Genomic DNA, 14,295 nt, shown 5'->3' with positions numbered 1-14,295 from the left:
GGCAACATGCTTTGGTCGTGTCGTGGGTGTTTTTGTCGCCGCTTCGGCAGTGTACTTGGGTGTACTGTAGGTATATATGTATATATATATTTTCTCGTAAACGAATGTGCTATTACTTCCCATCACATTTCTCTATCTCGCTGTTTTCTCTGTTGCTTTCGTTGTTCCATCGCAGGATTTATTTTTTCGCGATACGCATTACTCCGTGTCTTCCTCTCAGCCGTAAGAATCATATTAGCCTCTCCACCCTCTTGCTCCTAAACACCCTTTACGATCTTGTGTTGCGTGCAGGCCACTTTTTCTTTTCTTCGACTTTTGAACCGCTTTCACACAGGTTTTCTCTGGCTTGAATTCGTGGTCGCTCCATATTGTGCTTTCTTTGGAGGGTTGTCCCGAGTTCGTTTGCCGAGTAAAACCAATTGGACTTCGGAGCAGAAGAAGTCGTAACAAAAGAAAGAAAACACGCAGCGTTCATCGTGGGCCTCTACGCTTGCTGGTGAAAGAGTGCAAACGGCGCATTCAACTCCACGCATACACACACACGCACACACAGCGGAAGGCATAACTTGCTGTTCTCAAGCTCTGTTACCTTCTTGTGTCGTTTATTGTTAATATTATTAACCCCCACAACAGCAATGGCCGTGAGAGACCGTCTTTTGCTTCTGGCCGTGTGCCTCGTCGCGGCGCTGCTGATCGTATCGGCTGCTGCTGCGCCCGACGGCAGTGGCAAAGTCGAACCGCCGTGCATCGGCGTTGACCTCGGCACGACCTACTCCGTCGCCGGCGTGTGGCAGAAGGGCGAGGTGCACATCATCACGAACGAGATGGGCAACCGCATCACCCCTTCCGTCGTGGCCTTCACCGAGACGGAGCGTCTGGTCGGCGACGGTGCGAAGAACCAGCTGCCGCAGAACCCCGAGAACACCATCTACGCGATTAAGCGCCTCATTGGCCGCAAGTTCAGCGACGCGACGGTGCAGAACGACAAGAAGCTGCTGTCGTACAAAATCGTCAGCGACAAGGCGGGCAAGCCGCTGGTGCAGGTGACGGTGAGTGGCGCCAAGAAGGAGTTCACCCCGGAGGAGGTGAGCGCGATGGTGCTGCAGAAGATGAAGGACATCTCGGAGACCTTTCTCGGCGAGAAGGTGAAGAACGCCGTGGTCACCGTGCCGGCCTACTTCAACGACGCCCAGCGCCAGGCCACGAAGGACGCCGGCAAGATCGCCGGGCTCAACGTGGTGCGCATCATCAACGAGCCGACCGCGGCCGCCATCGCGTACGGCCTGAACAAGGCAGGTGAGAAGAATATTCTCGTCTTTGACCTCGGCGGTGGCACGTTCGATGTGTCGCTCCTGACGATCGATGAGGGCTTCTTCGAGGTGGTGGCGACGAACGGCGACACCCACCTCGGCGGCGAGGACTTCGATAACAACATGATGAAGTTCTTCGTCGACGGCCTCAAGCGCAAGCAGAGCATCGACATCTCGAACGACCAGAAGGCGCTGGCGCGTCTGCGCAAGGCGTGCGAGGCGGCCAAGCGTCAGCTCTCGTCGCATCCCGAGGCGCGCGTGGAGGTGGACAGCCTCGTGGAAGGCCACGACTTCAGCGAGAAGATCACCCGCGCCAAGTTCGAGGAACTGAACATGGCCATGTTCAAGAACACCCTGATCCCGGTGCAGAAGGTGCTGGAGGACGCGAAGCTGAAGAAGAGCGACATTGACGAGATCGTCCTCGTGGGTGGCTCGACTCGCATTCCGAAGGTGCAGCAGCTGATCAAGGACTTCTTCGGCGGCAAGGAGCCGAACAAGGGCATCAACCCGGATGAGGCCGTCGCCTACGGTGCGGCGGTGCAGGCGGCGGTTCTGATGGGCGAGAGCGAGGTGGGCGGTAAGGTTGTCCTGGTCGATGTGATTCCGCTCTCCCTCGGCATCGAGACCGTCGGCGGAGTCATGACGAAGCTGATCGAGCGCAACACCCAGATTCCGACCAAGAAGAGCCAGGTTTTCTCGACCTACCAAGACAACCAGCCCGGCGTGCTGATCCAGGTCTTCGAGGGCGAGCGCCAGATGACGAAGGACAACCGCCTGCTCGGCAAGTTCGAGCTCTCTGGCATCCCGCCGGCGCCGCGTGGCGTGCCGCAGATCGAGGTCTCCTTCGACGTCGACGAGAACAGCATCCTGCAGGTGACGGCGAGCGACAAGTCGTCCGGCAAGCGGGAGGAAATCACCATTACGAACGACAAGGGTCGTTTGAGCGAGGCAGAGATCGAGGCGATGGTGGAGGAGGCCGCCCAGTTCGCCGAGGAGGACCGCAAGTTGCGCGAGCGTGTGGAGGCGAAAAACTCGCTGGAGAGCATCGCCTACTCGCTGCGCAACCAGGTCAACGACAAGGAAAAGCTCGGCGACAAGCTGGACGCGGACGACAAGAAGGCGATCGAGGCCGCCGTGCGCGTGGCGCTGGACTTCGTCGACGAGAACCCGAACGCGGACAAGGAGGAGTTCGAGGAGGCTCGCGAGCAGCTGCAGAAGGTGACGAACCCAATTATCCAGAAGGTGTACCAGGCCGCCGGTGGTGCCGCTGGCGAGGAGGAGCCGGATGCGATGGACGACTTGTAATCACACCGGCTATGCGTCGCAACACGCAGCCCTCTCTGGTCTAATTCCATTCACACACCCACGCCTGGGAGCCCACGCAATGAGACGGAAATAAGGAAAGAATAAGCAAAGACTGAAACTGGTAGGGCAAAGCCTATACCGTTTTGAAGAAGAATGCTACAGCAGCGTAGAAGAAGGCAGCAGGAGACGTACGTCTAGGTCGAGACTTCATTCCTCGCGATCTTCTCGCGAGAGGACTCCGCTCCCCCCTTTCTCTTTGCTTTCTTCGACGAGTGGTGTGGTATCGTTGAACGACACAGGTTGCAAAGCGTAAGCGGTAGCGCCTGTTTTAAATACTGTATTTGCAATTCTTCGAAAAACAATGGGTTGTGTTTTCCTCTCTATTCGGTACGTATGACTGCGTAGTGATGCCTCGTTATTATGACTATTATTTGCTCACCTTGGTGGGTTGTCAGCAACGCACGAGCCTCCTTCTTTTAGCTTCTTTTTCATTTATATATGTATCTCTGAGGTCACTGTTCTTGTTTTTACTTGTTATGAGCTGCAACGTCTCCTCTTTCATTACTGATACCAACAACAGAGAAGAGGCCTGAATAACGCACGGTGCTCTTTCTTTTACCTGGATTGTGCTTATGGAAGTCTGTTTCTTCTCCGATGCTGCAGGTGCGGTAAAACAAGACTGGTGCGTTGTACGAACAAATCAGGCAAGACGGAGAGAGGGAGATCGAAAGCCACTGACACCGACCCATTGCAGCGGCGGCATTAAGCAAAAGAAGTTTTTTCTTCGCTTGCTTTTTTTCTCTTGAATGTTTTCTACTTGGGCTGATGCATAATTGTTATCTTTCTTCAAAGCACGGAGGACGGTCTAAATCCACTTCATCATCTGTGCATTTGTTTTTGGGCTATATATGATTATTATTATGCAAAAGGAAAAAAAGGAAATGATGAATTCTTTCTGATCAACGTGTCAACAGTGAGGAAAGGAAAGTTTTTTGTCTGTTTTTCTGTTTACTATTTTCATTATTTCTAATACAACTCTGGTAAGCGAGCTGTGATGTTGACGTGAAAAGGGCGGGAAAAGGTTAATATGACGTGTGATCGTTAACAAAGCAAGCATATGGAGAACAAAGCAACACTTCGTTAGGGTCATCTCTGAAAAGCGAAAATATCCGCTGTTGCTAGAGAAAACGTTGTGTCCATGCGGAGTTAGCTACATCTCATTCCTGTGCTTCTCCTTCCTCCAAGAAGGGGCCTGTGAATGCGGTTTTTGGTTTTCCCGCGGGTGCCCTGGCGATGAAACCGAGTGGACTTCAACTCTCTGTGTCCCATGGCGTTCTTTCTCTCAGCGTTTCTTGTCTCGTACTTCATGTTTATTATTATTGGTAGAACTCTGTATACATGGAGTGCCAACACCGTGAAACACGTTCGTAGGCGCTTGTCGTTGGTGGTATTGTGTGCACTGTCGCTATCTCTCACGTTTCTTTTTCATAAGCCTCATCTTCTCCACATATCTCTCCTTCGTTTGTTCTCTCTCTTCTCCCGTCAGCAGCACCCCCAAAAGCTCTATTATTATTTGCTAGTGCGCATGCAGTACCATGTCCCTCCTGAACTCGTGAATCCGCCTGCCGCGGCCGCTGCTTCGAACTCCAACGGCATCAGCAGCAGCTCATCTCCTCCCAATAGCGCATCCTTGTTGGCCCATGCACCTCTTTACAGCAGCAGCAATGGATCCACTAGGGTGGCTGTGGGGCATGGTTTGCTTAGCGGCCGACGTCTTGCCGTGCGTGTAGCTGCGCCGAGCACACTCACATCAAGCGCTTCATCATCTGCGGCAACGCACATTGCAGGGCCGCCGCCCTCTTCGTCCTCCGACCAGCCCTTCGCGGTGACGAGTCAGCCGTACTCGAACTTCACCGCGTCCTTTGCGCCGGCGAGTCTCTCTTCACCGCCGCCGCCGCCGCATTCTTCGCCTTCTCCCGCTACTGCGTCGTCTCCGGCATATGGTGGCGGCATAGTGCGCATCAGCGACCTGCATCGACGGGGCGTTCAGTCGGTGGAGTCGGGGCTACGCCTGAACACCTTGCAGGGTGGACGCCCAGCGCCCACCTCCGTTGTGCGCCGTTGCGCTACTACGGCGGATGCGGCGAACACCCCTTTAGCGGGTTCGTTTACCTCCGCTGCCGCACCGAGACCGCGAAGAGGTCGCTCCGCTTCGTCCTCCACAGGCGGCGGTCGAGGTCGCCGTCGAGGGAGTGGAGGAGACGGTGGAGGTGGACGCAAGTCGGACACATCGGTAACGGTGACGCTGACGGAGTCCGGAGAGCTGTGCGACTATCGCTGGTTTACTGAACGCGGCCGGCGCTGTCTTCTCTACGACGGCCGCACCTATAGAGGCGCCTCCGCCCATCGAATGTGGACAGAGATGAAAGCGGTGTCGAGTTGTCGTGCACGCCAGGAGCAGCGAAGTGTTTCCACAACCCCGCACACGACAGCGGCTTCTCCAACTGCGAGGAAGCGAACCACACGAGCGGTGTCTGCGGCAGAGACGGCCAAAGCGGCGACCACCACGGCGGGTACTGCGGCCTCCAGGGTGCGGCCACACCGAACGTCGGCACGGGCTGTGTCGGCTGCTGGTCGGAGTTTGCGTCTGGGAAACGCCGCCAACCTGGGAACTCGCCGCGGCGAAGCCGGTTCGCTGCCCTTGCCGGTGATTCTTCGAGACGAATGGCGGGTATTAATGCGTGAGCTCAGTGTGGAGGCGGAAAACGAAGCCGTGATCCCATCTCCGCCTGCTCCCTGTCCAACCTACATCGCCTCCTCTTGCATATCTGGACCGGTTCGCACCCAAGCATCTCCACAGCAAACGGCTTCGGGCGCATCCAATGCGAACACAGAAGTCGTTGAGATCACGGACAGCAGCAGCGGCAGCGATGACTCCTCTGCGTCGGACACACGCCATGATCGTCACTCTTCCTCCGCCGCACCAGCACCCACCTCGCAGGTTCTGGCGTCGCTGCAGTGGCCGGCAACTTCGTTTTTCGACGACGAAAGCAGTGGGTGGTCGTCCTCTTCGTCTCCCGCCGCGCCGCGCTCACCCGCGCACGGCGGAGAGTCACCAGCACAGAAAAGAGCTAAAACGGAATCCTCGTCGTACCATCCACCGTCCTCGCTGCGCCAAGACCATCCTTCTTCCCTCGCTCCTCCTACGTCTGCGGCTCGTGTGCACCTGTACAACGGGGTCGAGGTGGTGGAGGAGGATGGGTGGATGTATCCGGTGGACGTCTACGCCTCGCAGCAGCAGAACCAGCAGCGTTTTGCAGAAGGAGCAAAGCATGAATCAAATCCTCGTTTTCCAACCTCGTCAGATGTAGCTGCCGAGCGAACCGGTGCTGACTCTACGCCGCCGGCGCTGCAGGATGTAAGCGACGTGCCGCTTGCGGATCTTTTCACTCGGGGAGCCTCTTCAGCCACAGCGGCACAGAACACCGTCGCGAACGGCCGCGATGATCCGCTGTTGCGTTACGCGCTTCTTCCCGCAGCGTTGCACGGCGCCGCTGGCATCGCCGTTGTTGTCAGTGGTCAGCACAAGACAGTACCTTTGCGTCCGACATCGACCCTACGTGCCGATGCTGGCACGCGGTCAGCAGCGACGACGGCAGGAGCACAAGGCTCTGCGGCTGTTCTGAGAAGCGCGGACGATGCTGATTTGCTCGGTGGGTTCACCGACACCGACTTAGCGGACATGTTCGTTACAGGAGAGGAGATTGGAGGGGTGCGGTATGGCTCTTGAGGGAGTACCGAAAAACGGAGCCCGAGTACCTCGCTTGGCGTTTCTCGTGTCAGTGAGGGCCCTTTTTTCATTTGGATAGCTCTGTGTTTCTCCATCTAGTTTTCCGCGACGGTTCTTTTATTCTATCTCTGGTACTTGCTTTCAAAGCAGGCGTTGGAAGCGCGTGCATGTGGGACGCTGTTTCCCTGGTGGGTCGTAGCTCTCCTAAAGCACGCGGACGCGAGAAAAAAGACAGCTTCATTGATGCAACAAATCTGCTGGCATCAAAGGTGCTGAAAACTGGGAACTGGCAACAGAAACTAAGCGGCGTCAAAACATGACAGGACGTGGAGGCCAACAGAAGGAAAGGTGCTGTCGGAATAGCCTGTTCGCACACAGCTTGCACAGGTGTATGTCAGCCGACAAATGTTATTTTTCTTTTCCTGCCTTTTGTGCTGAATTTGCGTTGAGTCGAGATGGCCGTCTCCATGTGCACGTTGCGTCGGTTTTGACTCTCCGTGAGTCTTTTCTATGAGGAGTCTCTCCTCAACTCCCCACACCTTTCCCATTCTTCTCTCTCTCCTTCCAGCAACGAAACCAACAACTCGCGGGCAACTGATTACTCAAAACGCAGTGTTCTTTTCCTTTAGTTGTCGACCCCAGCCGTACTAGAGAGCCTTCTTTCCTTCTTCTTTGTTTCCATATTGCGCTGGTGCTTTCCTTCGCCGACAAAAATGTGCGCCGCACCGGTAGGCAAATGGGTGGTGGTGCGTTCGGATCGTTTGGTGCTGTCCATCGACAAGGCCGACCACCTCTACACCATTGGCCGTAGTCGCCAGCTGCCCTCCTCGCAGGCGCTCTCGCACCGGTATGCCTCACGAGCGCAGCTGACGGTGGTGTGGCACCCTCCGCACCTCTATGTCGCACAGACCGGCAAGAACCCGTCTTTTCTCGGTCCCGTGTGTGAGTCGGTGCCGCGTGCTTCGAAGGAAACCGATGCGGTGGTGCCAGAGGAAGATGCATCGGCGGCTGCATTGGCTCTTCCACGCCACGCCCAACTCCGTTTTTCTCCATCAACGACGGTGAAAGAGGCCGTCCTTCACAAGGCCAAAGGCGGCTCCTTGGAGGTGGAGGTCCCTCCTTCCGACCCGCTGGAGGTCACGCACGCGCCAGACCGCCACACGATAACCGCCTCTACTTTGTACTTCCCCGACGAGGTTGGCCTTCCCTCGCTCACCATTCGCTTTGAGAGCGCCGAGGTCGTGAGAGCAGATGCCACGGCGGCTGCCACGACGAAGACTGCGGCGGAGATGCTCGCCGTTCCAACGTTTCGCCACGTTGAGGGCGACGACGACGAAGTGCTCAGCGATGAGGAGGCGCAGAGCGAGAAGCCGACCATCTCTGCTGCTGCTGCTGGTAGTAATGGTGGTGGGGCGACCAACGGGACGGGGGGGGAAAGGCCCGAATGGCGTGGGCTGTTGGATGTGGCCCTGCAGGAGCAGCAGCGTCAGGACGCGACGCGGGCCTCGCAAGGACCAACGGATGAGAAGTCCACCGCAGTGCAGCGTCCACCGTCGCAACCGGTCGCGGCAGCGGCGAGGACGGCGCCTCCCGCGCCATCCGCATCGATTCCGTTTGGAAATACTTCGTCGAGCAAGTCGGCTGCCGCCCCGCCACCAACGCCGCAACAGCACAACATTGGCTTCTGGGAGTGGAAGCAGCACGCCAACGGCAAGGACGACGACCCCAAGTCGTGGCGTAAGTACAATCGCGCCGTCGCAGAGTTGCTGGAGAGGGCCTATCGCGACCCCTCCCTTGCGAAAATGAAGATACCCGACTCGGCAATGTTCGACAAACCCGGCCAGAAGGGCGCCACCTACGGCGTGTGCTTTGCGGAAAGGGCGCTGGACGGGGCGATGATTCAGTACTCCTTGGAGGATCCCGGCCACTTCCGGCTGATTCGCCGGACGGGGGGACTGCCGGTGGACCGCCAAAAAGCAAAACGGGCACACGTGATTCCTTCCTCATCCGACAGTGACAGTGAAAGTGCAAGCGAGAGCGAAGAGAGCGTCAGCGACTCGGACTCGGACTCGGGCTCGGAGGAGAGCCTGTCGTCGAGCAGCAGTTCTGACGGTGACGAGAAGCCCCGTAAGAAGAAGCGTCGCCACTGAAGCCAGTAGCTGTTGTGGACGAGGCCGTGTGCATGCACAAGATATTCTTCTTTGTCTTTTCTTCCTGTTGTTCCCCTCCCCCATCCTCCTACCGCAGAGTAGCTGAAGCCGCATCAAAACGCTACAACGACCGTTTTTCTTTTCTGTTTTCTGCGCGTGCGTGACGGGGTGGTAACGCGATATCGAGGTTCTGCATTTCCATTAAAATGCCAAACATACAAACACACCCCAAACATGAACAGATGCGAGTCGTTCTTCAACGGCTCTTAAAGAAAAAAGAAGAAGAAAGCGACAAAGAACGGATCGATCGTTTACGATTGATGAAGCATGTGTTCTTTCGGTTTATTTTTTCGTGATGGGGCGTCGCGCGAAGTCGACAATGAGAGCGAATCCGAAACGCAAAGTTGTGTGCATACTTCAGCGCAGGTATCACAGTTTTCTTCACTGTGACGTGTTGTTTTTACCGTGTCCTCGCGCTTCTCGAAATTTTCTCCTTCCTCTTTCGTGCAGTCAACCGGTGTAGCAAGGAAAACCACGAATAACTCCCAAATCATGGCCGCGCAGTTTCAGCTCACCGCACGGCGCGTCAGTACACCGCCCGGCATCACACCGGCGAAACTTGGCGAGTCACCCACGTGGGACGACGCACACGGCGTGCTGTGGTGGATTGACATTGTCGGTCAAGCCCTCTACGTCGGCCAAACCTCGGCCGGTAGCCTGTCCGAGTTTGACCGCGTGGCGATGCTGCCGTTGACGGGACACCGCGTCGGTTTCGTCATACATGCCGGCACCTCGTCAGAGAAGAAGGGTGAGAACGGCACGAAGAACTCTTTTCACGCGATCTGGGGCTCGCAGTCGGGGCTGTACTACACACCCTACTCCTCCGACCTGCCGTGGTGCTCGCTCGGCGACCCGTCAAATCCTCCGCTGCCAAACTCCGCAGCAAGCGCACCGAAGCACCGCCTTGCCGAATTCCCAATGGAGGTCTTCCCCCTGCAAGACGGCCGCATCTACCGCTTCAACGACGGCAAAGTCGCACCGGACGGTTCTCTCTGGGCCGGTGGCATGATGGAGCGCTCCGCACAGCACCCGAAGCGCGACGTGGGCTGTGGCGTGCTAATGCAGTGGACCCCGCAGGCGGAGAAAACGTTCACCGTCGGCGTGTCGGACGTGACGGTGTCGAATGGGATGGGCTGGTCCCCCGCGGGTGATGTCCTCTACCATGTAGATACCCCCACCGCGGTGATTCGCGCCTACCCCTACCACAAGGCAGCGCCGGACGCACCGACGGGCAGCCCCGGTCACATTGTGCAGAGCGAGGGCTACGTTTTCTGGACGCTGCCGGCCGACAGGAAGTCGCGCGGTGCCACGCTGGACGGCCTTTGTGTCGACAACGCCGGCGCTGTCTGGGTGGCACTCGCCGGGATTGGGGAGGTGGTCCGCCTGCAGGCCATCAAGCAGAACGACGTGTCGCTTCCATCTCCGGTGACCATCGCAGGCGTGGTGACGGTGCCCGGTGTGACACTGTGCACAAGCTGCTGCTTCGGTGGGCCAGACTTGACGACGCTGTACATTACGACCGCGCGTGGCACAGACGCGGCGGCGGTCGCGAGATGCACGCAGGAGGGGGCGGGGTTTGTCTATGCGGTGAATCTCAAGGGCGTGGCGAAGGGCCTACCGGCCTCGCGCTTGCATGCGCCCTCTTCCATGTACGCGCCCCACCTGTAAGGTTACTTTCGTAGTTCTTCTCATTAGTAGTGTATGGAATTAAGCCTCACGAGATCACTGCGGGCCGCTGACGTTTGCTTTATCGTTCTCTTAACGTAAAATATATATTATGTTCTCTCTCTCCTTTAAAAATGCGTGCTCGATCGTTCTTAATCAAAAGCTGTTGTTGCTCTTTTTCTTTCGTTTCTTCCTGTCCGCCGCCGCATACTTGTGGGCTCAAGAGACAGCCTCAAAAGGCATTTTTATTCATTTTCACCCGCCCTTGTTACCAGAGAAAGTTGTTAAAGAGTCACTAAAGAAAAAAAAAGTGGATGCAATAGGCGAAATTCCGGTTTGTTGGTCGCTTCAATCTGGTATTGTGGTCCGTCGCCTCTCCCTTGCTGTGACAAGGAAGAAGCTGGGTAGTGTAGCCATCCTATGAATCTTCTAGTTTTAAAGTGAGAAGATCGGATGTGGAAGGATACGTTATTCGTGTGAGACCGTTTCGAAACAAGGAACGGAGACTGTGGGGACTGCAGTGCGGGAGAGCTCTCGGAATTTTCTCCATCCAGCTCCATTCACGTTTGCCTCTTGTCCTCTCTTGTCACCTCTTGTTTTTCCCTCCTTGTTTGCTCTTTCATCGTCGCTTACATCACCCACATATTGCGCTGCTCGGAATCCCCATCTGTGTCTCTCCGCAGTTAATCATCTTTTACTTCAAATTCTTCTTTCATTTGTCTGAAGTCATCTTTTTGTTTTTCAGTTTTTATTAGCTACCACCGTGCTCTCTGTCGCCAGAAGAAGAGGAGCCGTAGTCGTGCGTGTTTTATTATTATTATTTTGGTTTTCCACACCTGTCCGCGCCTCCCCATTTTACGACTCCCCGTCGTTTCCGCCGCCTCGTTTTTTTTCCTGTTTTGCTTCTGCGTGTGTGTCTGTCGGTGACGGAGGCAAACAAGACGGAAAGAAGGGCTGGTACACCATCAAAACAAAGGACGAAATATTAACTTCTTATTAACATAATAGCTGCACTGCGGTTTTCCACTTGGAGTAAAAAAATCCTGTTTCTTGGTCTTTTTCTTCCTTATTTCGCTAGATTATTGAAGGCAAAAAACAGGCGTTCTGCTCTAACTTAAGGGAAAATACAAAAGACCTAAGAGAAAAGTCTTGTAAGACAGCTAACGCAAGCCAACTCAGCCGACAGCATCTACCCCTTTTTTCTTTTCTTTCGCCTTTCACGGACTCGTGTCTCGTGTATTTTCATTCACACTACAGGGTACGGCTTTTTCTCCGTGCGAGTTTGCTGTTCCGCAAATCTGGTTGTTTACGTTTTTGCTTGTACATTTTTTCTCCCCCTTTCCGATGTCAATCTTCTACATCTTCGCCAGCGCGCTCATCGCACTCGCGGGCTACTTCTACATCCAGCTGAACCGAAAGGCTGGCGGCGATTACGTGACGGTGTCCGGCGGTGCCCACGGGAAAGGCTCCGGTCATGGGTCGCCCACCACTCCCGCTGGCGGCTCGAGCCCCAACTCTTCGACAGACAACAAGGAGGTTCTCGTTCTCTTCGGCTCGCAGACCGGCACGGCGGAGTTGTTCGCCAAGACGCTGACGCGCGAGGGCGCGAAGATGGGCGTGCCGATTAAGATCTGCGACGTGGAGAGCTACGAGAGCTTCAACTTGGAGTACGAGCGACTTGTCATTCTCATCTGCGCCACCTACGGCGAGGGTGAGCCGACCGATACGATGAAGGACTTCCACGACTGGATGTTTGACGACTGCCGCGCCGTTGGGGAGGAGCTGGCGAACGTCAAGTACACCGTCTTCGGACTCGGGGACCGTCAGTACAAATACTTCTGTGAGGAAGGTATCGTGATGGACCGCCGCTTCGACGAGTTGGGGGCGAAGCGTATTTACGGCCTCTCCTGCGGCGACTCCGGCGGCGGTCAGCTGGAAGAGCAGTTCGATGAGTGGTGCAAGGACCTGTGGCCAGCCGTGGGGCGTGCGCTGAACATCAAGATCAAGGAGAACACCGAGGAGCCGGTGGAGCCGGAGTGCCGTATGAAGTACTGGGAGGAGAAGGAAGCACCGCTGCCCTTCCCCAAGACCGCCTCCGTGCTCGAGCCCACGCAGCGTCTGCCGGTATGGGTACCGATGATGAGGAACGAGGAGTTGCTGAAGTCGGTCAGCGACGGCAACAGCACCCTCGCCATCGACTTCAACACGAGCGACACGATCATCTCCTACCAGGCCGGTGACCACCTTGGCATTTTGCCTTGCAACTCCGACGAGTTGGTGGCGGAGTACCTCAAGGTGCTGAACGTGTCGGACGAGGAGGCCGGCCGCGTCTTCTCACTGCAGGACAAGAAAACGCTCAAGAACGTCTTCCCGTCGCGCGTGGCGCCGCGGACGGCGCTGAAGTGGTACATCGATCTCGCTGGCGTCCCGAAGAAGTCAACGCTGCGTGCCTTCGCGCACTGCTGCACTGACGCCGCGCAGAAGGAGGAGCTGCTGCGCATCCTGCGTGTCAACCCGGAGGCGCAGAACGAGTTTGCGAAGCTGTGCAAGAAGCTGCGCACCATGCAGGGTTTCCTGCGCCACTTCGACTCCGCCAAGGTGCCGTTGTCCTTCTTCCTGGAGCTGATGCCGCGCATCACGCCGCGTTACTACTCCATCTCGTCCGACATCCTCTCCACGCCGAACTCTGTTGGGACGACCATCGGCATCGTGAAGGGCGGCCTCTGCACGAGCATGCTGGCGAGGATGCAGATTGGCGACAAGGTGCCGGTGTTTGTGCGGAAGTCCACCTTCCATCTGCCGCTGCGCCACAAGGAGCGTCCGATCATCATGGTCGGCCCTGGCACCGGTGTCGCGCCTTTCATCGGCTTTTTGGAGCGCCGTCGTGCGTGGCAGCAGAAGGGGGCGACGCTGGGCAAGGCGATCCTCTTCTTTGGCTGCCGCCGCCACGCCGAGGACCACATCTTCGAGGAGTACTGCACGCAGGCCCTGCAGGACGGCGTGCTGTCGGTGCTGGACACCGCGTACAGCCGCGACCAGGCCTACAAGATTTACGTGCAGCACCGCGTGAAGGAGCGTGCGGCGGAGCTGTGGGAGATGCTCTCGGCCGGCGCGAATGTGTACGTCTGCGGTGACGCGAAATTCATGGCCAAGGACGTCGATGCGGAGCTCAAGCGCGTTGTGGAGGTGGAGGGAAAGATGACGCCCGAGGCGGCGGCGGAGTTCATGAAGAAGATGGAAACCGAAGAGCGCTATCTCAAGGATGTCTGGTCCTCTACCTTGTAGCTGGGCCGATGGCTTTTCTTCGCTGTTTTTCCCCCACGTTTGTTTCTTCTCTATAAAGTGTTGTCATTAATTAACTTTTCTTTTTTCTGTGGCTTGTCTATCTTCCTGCGTAATACGGATGACTTGGTCAAAGCCTAAAGAAAAAGCTTGTCTTGTGCCACTCTCTCTCTTTCTCTCTCTCTCTCTCTCGTAAGGAGCAGTGATGACCATCGCTGCAGCAGCGCGTATGGAAAGCAGTGGAGGTGTAACTCGACGAGGTGTTCTCTTTACTTATTATTATTTTTTTCCTCTCAAAAAAAGAAACAAAGGAAAAATACTTCTGGTAACTGAAATAGGTGTCAAAAAACTTTTCGGGGTCTGCTGTGGTGGTAGCCTTCGTGTTGTGTTCCGTGAAGCGTTGACGGGGTGTTGAGAAACCGCTGAAAAATAAAGGAATAGTTTTGCATTATCTTGACGATAGGCTTGTGCTCGTGGTTGTAAGAAAAATGGGTCAAGACCAACGGAGTGAGGGAGAGTGAGAAAAGCGGTGTGTGGGTGTGTGTTACTTCCGTGGTCGGGAGGTCACATCGGCTGTCAAGTGTTTCCATGTTCTGTTTTCGTGCTCCGGTGTTGGAGGGCGCGTGCATCTCGATGACATCCGACGTATCTCCCGCGTAAAACTATTTTTCTGAAGAAATCCTTCTCTTGTTTTTCCGTTGTTGAGATGCCACAGGAAAAGAAAGTCACTAAA

General features: G+C 56.0%; 5 protein-coding genes across 8 annotated transcripts; all 5 read left to right on the top strand.

The window, feature by feature from the left end:
• Positions 1–174: 174 nt before the first annotated feature.
• On the top strand, positions 175–2,615 carry ABB37_01699 (putative glucose-regulated protein 78; the record flags this gene model as incomplete). Of its 2 annotated transcripts, none has more annotated exons than XM_015798305.1 (1): positions 175–2,615. In XM_015798305.1, the coding sequence occupies exon 1, from the start codon at positions 636–638 to the stop codon at positions 2,613–2,615; it is 1,980 nt and encodes a 659-aa protein (XP_015663825.1). In that variant the 5' UTR covers positions 175–635. The 2 variants fall into 2 exon arrangements, with proteins under 2 accessions (XP_015663825.1, XP_015663824.1); XM_015798304.1 differs by having other exon boundaries at positions 291–2,615.
• Positions 2,616–4,160: 1,545 nt separating this feature from the next.
• ABB37_01698 (hypothetical protein) lies at positions 4,161–6,405 on the top strand (the record flags this gene model as incomplete). 2 transcript variants are annotated; one of them, XM_015798303.1, is made up of 1 exon in its annotated part: positions 4,161–6,405. In XM_015798303.1, the coding sequence occupies exon 1, from the start codon at positions 4,201–4,203 to the stop codon at positions 6,403–6,405; it is 2,205 nt and encodes a 734-aa protein (XP_015663823.1). In that variant the 5' UTR covers positions 4,161–4,200. The 2 variants fall into 2 exon arrangements, with proteins under 2 accessions (XP_015663823.1, XP_015663822.1); XM_015798302.1 differs by having other exon boundaries at positions 4,164–6,405.
• A 567-nt stretch (positions 6,406–6,972) lies between these two features.
• ABB37_01697 (hypothetical protein) lies at positions 6,973–8,555 on the top strand (the record flags this gene model as incomplete). Of its 2 annotated transcripts, none has more annotated exons than XM_015798301.1 (1): positions 6,973–8,555. In XM_015798301.1, exon 1 carries the CDS (start codon positions 7,119–7,121, stop codon positions 8,553–8,555), a length of 1,437 nt encoding a protein of 478 aa, XP_015663821.1. In that variant the 5' UTR covers positions 6,973–7,118. The 2 variants fall into 2 exon arrangements, with proteins under 2 accessions (XP_015663821.1, XP_015663820.1); XM_015798300.1 differs by having other exon boundaries at positions 7,018–8,555.
• Positions 8,556–9,064: 509 nt separating this feature from the next.
• On the top strand, positions 9,065–10,283 carry ABB37_01696 (hypothetical protein; the record flags this gene model as incomplete). Its single annotated transcript, XM_015798299.1, has 1 exon — positions 9,065–10,283. Exon 1 carries the CDS (start codon positions 9,108–9,110, stop codon positions 10,281–10,283), a length of 1,176 nt encoding a protein of 391 aa, XP_015663819.1. The 5' UTR covers positions 9,065–9,107.
• A 679-nt stretch (positions 10,284–10,962) lies between these two features.
• Positions 10,963–13,565, top strand: ABB37_01695 (putative p450 reductase; the record flags this gene model as incomplete). The annotated part of the gene is made up of 1 exon (XM_015798298.1): positions 10,963–13,565. Exon 1 carries the CDS (start codon positions 11,625–11,627, stop codon positions 13,563–13,565), a length of 1,941 nt encoding a protein of 646 aa, XP_015663818.1. The 5' UTR covers positions 10,963–11,624.
• Between the last annotated feature and the right edge of the window lie 730 nt (positions 13,566–14,295).

Source organism: Leptomonas pyrrhocoris (assembly GCF_001293395.1).
Source record: "Leptomonas pyrrhocoris isolate H10 chromosome Unknown, whole genome shotgun sequence".
Classification (NCBI taxonomy): Eukaryota; Euglenozoa; class Kinetoplastea; order Trypanosomatida; family Trypanosomatidae; genus Leptomonas; species Leptomonas pyrrhocoris.
Note: the sequence above shows the minus strand (reverse complement) of the source record. Positions and strands in the feature narration are given on the sequence as shown.